The 11,930-nt window shown below is 41.4% G+C and overlaps 1 protein-coding gene across 1 annotated transcript; it reads right to left on the bottom strand.

The window, feature by feature from the left end:
* Window positions 1-814: 814 nt before the first annotated feature.
* Window positions 815-2,045, bottom strand: LOC147898454 (uncharacterized). The gene is made up of 2 exons (XM_087379789.1): window positions 1,114-2,045; window positions 815-941 (listed from the first exon to the last, which is right to left on the bottom strand). Exon 1 carries the CDS (start codon window positions 1,797-1,799, stop codon window positions 1,176-1,178), a length of 624 nt encoding a protein of 207 aa, XP_087235915.1. The 5' UTR covers window positions 1,800-2,045; the 3' UTR covers window positions 815-941; window positions 1,114-1,175.
* Window positions 2,046-11,930: the final 9,885 nt, after the last annotated feature.

Genomic DNA, 11,930 nt, shown 5'->3' with positions numbered 1-11,930 from the left:
ATAAACCATGCTTTAAGTACTGCAAATTTTACAACCTTAAGAATAAGAGAGCACCCGATCACTGATCCTTTGCTTTAATCACAGTTTTCAGGCAAACTGAACAAAAGCGCCATTGCTACCAACTTTTAGATGATGGAACGCATGTTCAGGTGTATTGCCATGCTGTTGTTCGTCATCATCCCTTCCGAAGAGACTTTGTTTGAGATGTACATTGCGCTATGCATCCTAATAGGTTTGCTCAAGGTCCTCCAATACTCGCCAAACGGTCTTGTTCAAGGTGCACCTATTGATTAGCCAGACTGTTAGCTGTTACGGATGATAGCTAAGGCCTTTATATCTATCAGCTGCCAATTAGTCTTCTCCGCTTTACATCTGCACTAGAAGACAGTATACCAACATCGTTCTTCATCCATGTAAAGGCCAATGATGATAGCTAAGGCCTTTAGATCTATCAGCTGCCAGTCTTCCCCGCTTTACATCTCCACTAAGAGACAGTATACCAACATCGTTCTTCATCCATGTAAGACATATGATTATATCAATTTTTTGTGATGGCAAACTTGAATCTTCTCTACCCTCTACAAAGACTCGCATGCATGCTAATCATCATATCAATGAACCCAAATACCAAAAGAGCACAAGCACTTGCATCGATGATGCAAAAGCGAAAGAGATACTTATGAGAACCAGTTTTGTACTAGAAGCACCAATAGAAAAGGTATTGGCAATAAAATAAAGAGAGTTCATAATAATATACACTTGTTTTAATATTAATATATACTTCTTTCGAGAAAGGTACAGAAAGATGACAGTCAAGTTCTTACAGAACCTCCATAACTTTGCCATACCTATCGAACTTCCTGGTGCCTTCTTTAATCATGCTTCACCATCCTATCTCCTTGCAAGCTGGACTTCCACGGAACCATAACGTCGCCACTAACCTGAGCGACCAATTGTCCGTCAGTCCAATGGTCTTACACTACAAATAATGCAACGTATCATTCAACATCTATCTGATGTGCCTAAGTGGGTCAAGAGTTTAGAGGCTACTACGTCTGTCAAAAGAGGACTCAATGTCGCCACACTGAAAGAAGCTTGTAATATCACAATCACCTTAATCCAGGGCTGTTGAAACTCTTCTTCGACTGTCGTTGGTTCTCAACGCGCTTCTAAGACTACGTAGGGCCAGATCTACGATCTTCTTGCCATATACCCTCTTGAGTAGAACTTTTGGAGAGGTTTAAGCTGTGGCTGCTGAAAGCTATGTCCTCGTTGCCATTCGTTGCTACATGGGTACAGACTTCATTCCTTAAAGGAGGATGATAATCCGTTATCCCGTTAGAATCGTCAAACGCGCTCACTTTCCTGTACATCCTAGTGCTGTGAACTGCATTTCGAGGAAAAAACCGATGCGAAGGGCAGCCTTCAAGCGTCTCAAACATCTGCGGGTCAGCGTCATCGGTCAAGGTATTCTGTGCTCCTTCCTCCCGCAACCTCGTAGTCAGTAATTCGACGAATTGCGGGAGACCAAACTCGTCCGTCCCACCAGCTCGCTCCATGGCTTCATTGAGCTGCCGATCACGACGAGATCTGGCCCTGGTTTTCTTCATCTCCCTGATCCTTTTCTGCTGCATTCGCTTCCACTCCCGGGCGGATACACCTCCAGGAAAGGTACGAGGACCACTACCCATCATGCGGATAGATGAGAGCCCAAAATGCAGGGAATGGCGTGCAGGCGAGTGAAGCGAGAGCTGCGTGCAAGCAACATGCGATGGCAATGGGACGAGACAGCCCGCCATAGCTCTTCTCTATAGCTATTGATCTTGACACAATACAAAGATTTGAAAACGGTTGGTGTCCGTGCTGACAAGAGGGTCTAGTGAGTGATGCAGCATTTGCAACATTGCCTAAGAAGGAGAACCGTTTGCATTGGAAGGACCAAGAGCACATACAGGCGTATTGAAAGAGCTTCACAAGCAACAAGGAGACATGGAACCCAAAGGAGACATGGAAACCAAGGAAGCATGGCAACCACATTGGATGGAGCCATTGGAAGGGATGTTGGATCCTTCTCGGAGTAATGAGAGTAATCTGATCCCAGCCAGAGAAACCTAAGGTAATTCCAAAAACCTACCCTAAGAGTGTGAGTTATGTTCATGGAATTGTTTGTAGCACTAAAAGAGGCAAAGTACAGATTATGGTAGACCAACTGTTTGTAGATGGTCCCAAAAGCTAAGAAGAAGTTGATAGGAGAGCTTATGTGGCCCAATGAGTGGGTCACCTACAAAGTTGATGCGAAAGAAGTGAAGTGGGAACAAGAAACTAAAGATGCAGATGATTCCCACTATGACGTTCAAGAAAAAGAACGACCAGTTATGGCACAAGGAATGAATACGGGGACTGAATTAAATGATGAGGAGGAGCAAAAATTCTTGGATGCCAATCCGTCTGTGATTCCAATTTTTAAAGTGGATGTTTCACAACCACTCAAGCAGTATGAGTGGCTCGGCCAAACTACACCAGCTGTCTGTGCGGGGTTTGTCATGGATACGACACCAGAAGAACTAAACAGCCTAGTGGAATTACAAGTCATGGATTCGGACCCAAAATCGGATGAGGGGAAGTCTTCCTGTATTAGAAATATGAAGAAGACTTAATTCTCAAAGCGGAATCAGCTTATGAAGAACAGATATAGAGGACCTCTCGAGTAAAAGAAATGATCTTCAAGAATTGAATCTTGGAACTGACGAGGACCCAAAGACGGTGAAAATCAGAGTTCATGCTACGGGAGAATTCCAGGAGGACTTGGTGAGTCTATTGAAGGAGTACCACGATATTTTGCATGGGAGTACACAAATATGAGGGGGTCAATGCAAGCCTTTGTGTGCACTGGATTAACCTGAAGAAGGATGCTAAAACAAACAGTAATACAATAATGTTACCGTATGAATCTGAACCATGCCACGCTCGTCAAAAAGGATATTGAGAAACTGCTCTATAGGTGCAATTAGTTTACTCGACTGATAAGGTAACCTGGCTATCTCCCATTGTCATTGGTTTGAAAAAGAATGGCAAACTTCGGATTTGTGTGGATTACTGTAAGTTAGATGCAACAATCACATATCCTTTTCCCCTCCCATTTTGTGACACTTTGTTAGGTGCTATTTGTGAGTCATGAAATGTATAGTTTCCTAGATGGTATAATCAAATACAGATGGTGGATGAGGACAAACATTCCAAGTTGGGGTGCTTTCCAAACAAACTAAAGCTTCAGTATGAGGGTATGTATCACATTGTGAATGCTATTATACATATACCCTGTCTAGATGCTAAAATACTAGATGATGTTGGGAAATTACCACAGGTGATTGGGACAATAACAAGGACAAGATACTACACAAGCTACTCAGACTGTTCCACAAATTTCATTAGTTCAAGCTGATGAAGCACTTGCTCTTCTAAATTCTTCATTTTTTATGCTATCACAATTTCACATGCAATAGACAAGATAAGTTTTTGGCCACTCATTCAAGTCAGCTTGTTTGGGGCTAGGATTTTTGGGAGGCAGTCATGTACTTAATAGTAGTACACAATCTCAATTGATTAGGGCATCAAATATTTGAAGAGGGGGTGAGTGTCACAAACACCAAAAGACAATTTTAGAGTTAGCTTCCCATGACCATTTAGTAGACTTCATTGAGATGAAGGGAGCTATATCTCTTCCTGTACTACCACTCTAATATTGTAGAAAGATATGAGATCGCCTACCTAAGGTGATTGTTAAGTGAACAAAGCATTCAAGCAATCAAAAATCTCTTCTAACAATCTCTTGCTTGTAAACTATTTTCTTGTAAATACAAATCTCGTTGCATCTTCCTACCGTCTTGCAATCTTGTGGCGCGAGCATGTATAGGAAATAAATGTTTCGAAGGGCTTGAGAGCACAAAAGGAACTTTGGAACTGTGAGAGCTCTTGGTCTACCACAATGTGCAAACTTGTGAACTATGAACATGTGGTGCACCGGGTAGTCTTGCAGGGTAGTCAAAGGTGTTAAGAGGATGACCCAACCCTTAAGAGAAAAATATGAATCATGAACAAATTGGGAACATATGGATGGATGCATAGAAACACATTTATGTGAAGGGCATGAGCTCTCAAGTGTAACTAGGGTTGAGTTAAGTTGCCATTGTGCAAAGCAGTATGAAGAGGTCAAAATCCCCATATCTTGTGAACCATGGCTCTCATCGATGAGCGTATGAATGGGTGGGTTCACAAGAGCGAGTATGAGGGCTACAATTCTACAAGGTTAAATCAAGATGCCATGAAAGGCATAAAAAATGGTGAACAAAAGGGTGCAATTGGTAGTATGGAAGAGCATGGACAACCCAAGCAAGGGGCATGTCAAGCAAACCTAAGGCTAGAAGTGGGCCAAAGGGATGAGCATCGAAGAGAAACAATCTAAGGAGTCATGTGTAGATAGCAAGCATGCATATTAATGCCAAGTCAAAGGAGACATTTGTGCAAGGATGTACCCAAGGAACAGAGGAGACAATTGATTAAAGAGCAGCCCGTAGGGACATGCTGACTATGGGAGCTAAAAGGAAGCCCAAGAAGGGGGGTGTGGTACAAATGGATTAAAATAAATTCTAGGTAGATACGTTCCAAGGGAGGAATCAAGGAGGAAATTTAGGTAAGGATGTGCCAAGCTCAGGGTTAGGAAGCTTGCATGAGACATTAGAGGCCAAGAATAGGGAACAAGGGGTCTACCCATGGGAGGCAATGAATTAGGGACAACCCAAGAGATGAGATTAAACCAAGAAGTAAGATATAGGTAAGATGATAAAAAGTGCTTCCATAATGCAACCAAGGGCAAAAGGGACCGAGGTAGGTGCTAGTATCACAGCTAGAACATACATGCCCACAAATCTCAATAAAAGTGACATCAAAATAGATTTATCAGGACACCTTTGAGTATGCAATGAGATCTAGAATAGCCTTATGTGATGGCTAGAAGGATGCAACCTCATGGGAGCTCTCTAAGAAGATCTGAATGGTAGATTGAATAGATGGATGTGATAACCATAGTGCAATAATGCATAGAGCAGTGCAAAATAGGAAAATAAGGAGTTATGCATACAATCTTATTTCTTGTATCATATACTAGATTACTTCTATCACATGGCCTTTTAGTTATAGATTATTTCTATGACATGGCCTTTTAGAACAAATTACTAATTCTGATCAATATTTTTAGTAGCCTGCTAATTTTTAAATGTAAAACATAAGGAATCACAAATTGTGTGCATAGATAGCTTCCTTTTACTTGTAGTCTTCATATATATAAAGTTATGATAAAATGAAGGTGAATTGTGTGCATACGATAGCATCCTTTTACTCATAGTCTTCATATATATATAATTATGATAAAATTAAGGTAGATTATTTCTCATGTTAATGTACTTATTTTTTTGTAGCATCTTTCTTGCTTAATAATTATGAAGAGCTAATACACATGTCAGTGAATTGATGCTACATGTCCAACCTAGGAAAGATTTACACAATCTTCTTTAGTGTGCTTTGCTATTTTTACTTTGACACACATAGTCTCCCTTCTAGAAAATTCCCCACAAAGGTGGTGCTTGTATGATAAAGATTTACACAATCTTCTTTAGTGTGCTTTGCTATTTTTACTTTGACACACATAGTCTCCCTTCTAGAAAATTCCCCACAAAGGTGATGCTTGTATGATATATTCTAAATCATTTCTAGCACATTTCATTTTAGAAAAGACTAGTCCCAGTTATGATCTATTATCTTTGATAGTAAAACTCATCAAAATTTCCTTCTAACATGGTAAGTCTTTTTAAAAAGTTAATGCCATTACAAATGTTGTGCATAATATAAGTTGAAGAATATGGCATGCATGTGTGTATGCGTGTGTTTGTGAAAGAGAGAGAGAGAGAGAGAGAGAGAGAGAGAGAGAGAGAGAGAGAGATAAAGAAAGAAAGAAGAAAGTTGTATTAACATCTTTAGGAGGCCCCACAAGCCTATGAGACAAAGTACAATTAGAAAAATATATCATATAGGCCGCAATGGGCTGAAGCAAAGGGCTCGCTAAGGCCCTTGCTAAGTGCTAAGCTAAGCTAATAATCTCAAAGTCTCAACATATCCAAAACTCTCAAGAGCCTTGAGAAGGTAGTGCAAATGCTCCAAAGACATATCCAAGGGTCATGGTAGCTCTCCAATGAGATGCATAGATGTCGTGTATCTACAACTGTGGAGTCATCTCTCACTATGGCAAGAGGCATGGTCTCCTAGATCTGTGCATCCAATGATCCATATCAAGGGTGACACCTCGGGTCAGTTGGTCTCCTCTAAGTAGAGCAGTGATGGGACAGACCTCTATGTGCATGCTCCAACCATCCTCTATGTCACAGGCTCCACTACTCTACATCATCTCTTCTTGCTGATCCATGCTACCGTCATGTCAGTTATCTCGTCTTGCTCTACCCAAGTGTGTCCTGGGGTTGACTCAAAGGCATAGAAGTTGATGATGTGTCTGTGAAGTGAGTGGGAGAGAAGGAAGGAGTCTCACTTGCAGCTTTCTCACATACACAATGCGGGAATACACATAAAGTGGAGGCTGAAAACAGTTTTTCTCTTCTTAGTTGTGAAAGCCAAAGGAACTCTTGTACAAAAGGATTAAAGAACCCTATATGTGGGTCTCAAACCAAACTCAGCTAACTAAGGTGGCATACTAACTGAGCCACTAACTAGAGTACATAAAGATAGCTATCATCCAACTATTATTCTTGGGCAGTGTACCAACCGCATTTGTAGCTAACAAGTCGGTGACATAAATGCACAACGGTCACCCTAGCATATCACGAGTGGAGCTCGATATCTCAACACTTCCCCTCGAGCTCAATCCCAATTCCTGCACACCAAGCAGCTTGCACAGCTTCTCTGTGCCCAATGCCTTCGTGAATATGTCAGCCACCTAATCCTCTGTGCTGACATAAACTAGATCAATAAGACCTAGTAAAACCTTCTCCCACACATAGTGATAATGCACCTCAATGTGCTTTGTTCTAGCATGATAGACTGGATTATTTGCCAAGTGTATACTGCTCATGTTGTCACAATAAATGACAACTGGCCCATCTGTAGATTGATGCATATCATAAAGTAGCTTATGCAACCAAGCTACCTCACATGCAGCCATAGCTGCACCCCTGTACTCAGCCTTTGTGCTCAACAAGGCAATTGTAGGCTGTTTCTTGCTACTCCAAGTGACTGCAGCACTCCCAAAAGAGAACACATATCCACTAGTAAATCGTCTATCAGAAATACTACCAGCCCAATCAGCATCAGTGTATCCATGCAACTGTATCTGAACCCCAGTCTCATAAAACAATCCATACTACAATGTCGACTTCACATACCTCAGTATGCATTTAGCCGCATCTAAATGTGGTTTCCTTGGAGCCTGCATAAATTGACTTCCCAATCCAACAACATAGCTCAAATTTGGCCTGGTAATAGTCATATAAATCAAACTTCCTACTATGCGTTTGTACATAGTAGGGTCTTCTAGAAGCTCACCTACATTTGCGGTCAGCTTCACATTCTGCTCCAAAGGAACTGAAATAGGCTTACAGCCTGTCATCCCATATTTGGATAGCATGTCCAATCCATACTGCCTTTGCAAGAGCCATATCCCACTTGGTGATCTAATCACCTCAATGCCCAAGAAGTAACGCAGCTCTCCCAAATCCTTCATCTCAAACTTTTGCTTCAATAGCATTTTCACATGAAGGATATCTTCATCACTATCACTTGTGATGATCAAATCATCAACATAAATGACAAGCAGCATTATACCTTTCTCTGTTTTTCTCACATAAAGTGAGAAATCTGCCTTGGAAACCTGAAAGCCAATAGTGACAAGACATTGTCCTATCTTGTCGGACCATGCTCTGGGTGCTTGCTTCAAGCCATACAAGGCTTTCTTCAACCTACAAACAAACTCAGGATGAACATCATGAACATAATGTAGTGGCTACTCCATATAGACCTCTTCTTGCAAATCACCATGCAAGAAGCATTCTTTACATCCATCTAATGTAAAGACCATCCCTTTGATGCAGCCATGGCAATGACTGCTCTTATGGTTGCCATCCTTGCAACCGGACTGAATGTTTCTTCATAATCAATGCCATATGTCTGTGCATACCCCTTGACAACTAATCTTGCCTTGTATCTGTTCACAGAATCATCTGCATTGTGCTTCACCTTATAAACTCACTTACAGCCAATTGCAATCTTGTCTTTAGGCCAAGGCACCAATTCCCATGTACCATTTGCTTCCAAGGCATCCATTTCTTCATCCATGCCTTTCTCCCATTTTTCTTTTCCCATGGCTTGCTCAAAAGAAATGGGTTCTGGTTCCTGTATAACTTTGACCATATAGGCATAGTGAATGGTTGTAAATCCATCATATTTCAGCCTATCCACAGGATACCTAGCTCTAGTAGACCAAAAATAGGCTCACTTCTAGAAGCTTTCAAAACATCCCTGGTCTTCCTTACTCCAGGTGTAACAATAGAAGGAATACCCAACTCATCATCAATGCTCTGTTTTGAGCCACTGGATTCACCATCCACATAAGAGTGACCTGCATTCACATGAAACATGGGCTGATCTACCTTCTCTTTTCCTTTTTGTGGTACCTGCATACCACTATCTGCATTGCTTTGAGGAGATTCTCCTGATCTCAATCTGCTTGTCCATGGCAAAGTATGTGAACCACTGCTAGAGGACACTCCAGGTCCACTAATATTTTGTGATTGCTGCTGTGAATTCTATGCAGCATTACTATTTTGTGCATCTACATCATCAATCACATTTACTGGTTTATACCAGCTGCTCATCTCATCAAAAACAACATCTCTGCTCACTGTAAACTTACGAGTAGAAGGGTTATACCATCTATACCCTTTCTGCTATAGAGAATAACCAATAAAGATGCACTTCTCAGCTCTTGGACCTCAACTCATTTGGCACATGAACATAGGCAATGCAACCAAAAATTTTCAAATGAGAAATATCTGGTTTCCTACCAGTATACATCTCCTCTGGCATCATGCCATGTATTGCTGCAGTGGGAGTCCTATTCATTATGTGAATTGCTGTAGCAACTACTTCAGCCCAATAATAATCTGGTAGGACTTTTTCATTTAGCATGGCCCGAGATACCTCTCCAATATGCCTCTTTTTCCTTTTTGCAAGTCCATTTTGCTGTGGGGTATGACTGCATGAATATTATTACTTTATGCCATGCTCTTGCAGGACCTTGCAAACTCATTTGAGAGGTACTCTCCCCCTCCATCTGACCTTAGGCATTTTATTTGCAGGCATGTTTCTTTTTCAACCATAGCTTTAAAATCTTTGAAATGCCCAAACACTTTACTTTTCTTTTTCATAAAATACACCCAAATTTTCTGCTGTAGTCATTAATAAAAGTGACAAACAATGAGAGCCTCCAATAGATGCAGCTTTAGTAGTCCACACATCAGAGTGGATTAATTCCAACGGCTTCTTGTTCTCATGAACATGTCTAGGAAATGGTTTCCTTGCCTGTTTTCCAAATTGATAGGCTTCACATACCTTATGCATTTCTGCAACCTTGAATTTAGGCAATCCTGCAACAATATTTTGGGCATGCATTGATTTAAGTTACTGTACATTAACATGACCAATGCGTTTATGCCAGATATCAATATCTGTAACTACACGGTCCCATGTGCAAACATTGCTGCACTCAATTCAGGCATGTCTGCATCCAACGTAAACATCTTGCCCTTCTTCTTTCCTTTTGCTATCAAGCGACTATTATTTTTCATATCCTCAACAAAGCATCCATGAGGATTAAATCTAACCTGCAAGCCTTGATCCACCATTTGACCAACAGAAACTAGGTTCTTGGTGATATTCGGGACATGAAATACATCAGATAGGTATTTCTTTTTCCCATCCTGCATAGACAAAGGAATTTTACCAATCTGCACAATAGGATGTGCAGTATCATCACCAGTCTCCACAAATCTTGGTCTTTCCATTTTCCTTGCATCTTGCATCCATTCTGCATGACCTGCCATGTGGTTTGAGGCATCTGAGTCAACATACCACGCATCATTGCTTCTTCTGCACTTGTCACAGAATTGGTCATGTGCTGCACCATAAACAGATGCTCATTTCTGTCATTACCCTGTCTAATAGAAGATGCATAATTCCCTTGCTGCAATTTTCCATTCATGATGTCATTCTGCTTTTTATAGCAATCTTTAGCCATATGACCCATTTTACCATAGTAGTAGCATTCAACATTGCCGTTTACATTTTGGCCTCTCTGCCACCCACCACGACCTCTTTGGCTCCCCCTGCCTCTAGAGTTACCATGTCCTCCTCCATAGGACTAGTTTTCTTGAGTTTGCTGCATATTCTGATTTCTACCATGGCCTCCAGATCGGCCTCCTCTACCTCTGCCTCTACCTCTTCCAGCATTTGAGTAGAAGATAGTTTCTTTTGAAGTTCCTCCTGAAGAAGATGCACCGCCATTTATCAACTCAAAATCAGGAAAATTCTCACGGACGGCAATGGATGTCCGAAACTGTGCATAATCCTTTCCTACCATCATTCAAGGTCACAGAAACTAAATCATCATCTTCCACTGGCGACCCAATGGAAGCAAGTGCATCTGCAATCTTCTTCACCTTCATGTGGTAGTCATTGATGCTCATATTTTCTCTCTGCACATTATGCAACTCCTGGTTGAGCTGCATTTTCCTGGCTTGCATATTTGTGTTATACATTTTTGCCAAAGTATCCCATGCCTCCTTTGATGTACTTGCATCCTGAATATGCACAATCATAGAATCTGAAATACTGATAGACAGCCAGTACATAACTTTTCTGGCTCTCTCATGCCATCCTTTAAATGCCTGCATTTCTTGTTGATTGGGAACATTAGGAAGAACTGGTTCTTCTTCATTTCTTGTAATGAACTCCCAATAGCCTTTTCCCATAAGGAAATTTGTCATTCTAAACTTCCATGCTTGGAAGTTGTTCTTGTCAAGCTTTTCAGTCACAATCTGTGAAAGAGAATCAGACACCATTATAGAACACTGCAAAATATTCTGTCACTGCAAAAAACACAGCTTCTGCCTCGCAAGGGCAAATCTACGAAACTGAAGAAAGTGGTATTTGACCACATAGTTACTTCCTAGTGACGATTTTGCATCAATAGGCAATAAGGATGATTCTGTAACTCCCAATATCTCTGCAATTCCTGTGGCAACTTTTCACCGACCCGCAGAACAGTGGTCGCACAACAAAAATAGGGCCTTTTTCTCAGTGCTTGCGGAGAACTTCCGCCTCCAAAACAGGCCTCGAAATGGCTTCGCACAGCATATACTACCCTCTCGCCACACTGCGAAGGGCGTCTTAATCTGAGACAATGCACTCTTGCACTTTTCGGCTGTGCTACTTGCAGAGATTTGCTCCCAAACTCGAAAAAGGAAAGCAACACTGATCCTCTTACTAGGACACCGCGAACTTGGTTCGCTTTCTTGAGCTCCTTACCACGAACCAGGCTCTGATACCATGTGAAGATAGTGGGAGAGAAGGAAGGAGTCTCACTTATAGATTTCTCACATACACAATGGGGGAATACACACAAAGGTGGAGGCTGAAAACAGTTTTTCTCTTCTTAGTTGTGAAAGCCAAAAGAACTCTAGTACAAAGAAATAGAAGACCCTATATGTGGGTCTCAAACCAAACTCAGCTAACTAAGGTGGCATTCCCCCCTGTCTACTCTCTCCCTCCATTTGTCCTGCGGTGGCCATGGCTATGACGATTTGTCGTTCTCT

This window comes from Dipteris shenzhenensis, chromosome 9 (assembly GCF_047967505.1).
Source record: "Dipteris shenzhenensis isolate YYH24624 ecotype China chromosome 9, Dip_SZ_1.0, whole genome shotgun sequence".
Taxonomy (NCBI): Eukaryota; Viridiplantae; Streptophyta; class Polypodiopsida; order Gleicheniales; family Dipteridaceae; genus Dipteris; species Dipteris shenzhenensis.
Note: the sequence above shows the minus strand (reverse complement) of the source record. Positions and strands in the feature narration are given on the sequence as shown.

Bases quoted from the DNA above. Each gene is read 5' to 3' on its own strand.
- LOC147898454 (XM_087379789.1), bottom strand. From the start codon at position 1,799: ATGGCGGGCTGTCTCGTCCCATTGCCATCGCATGTTGCTTGCACGCAG.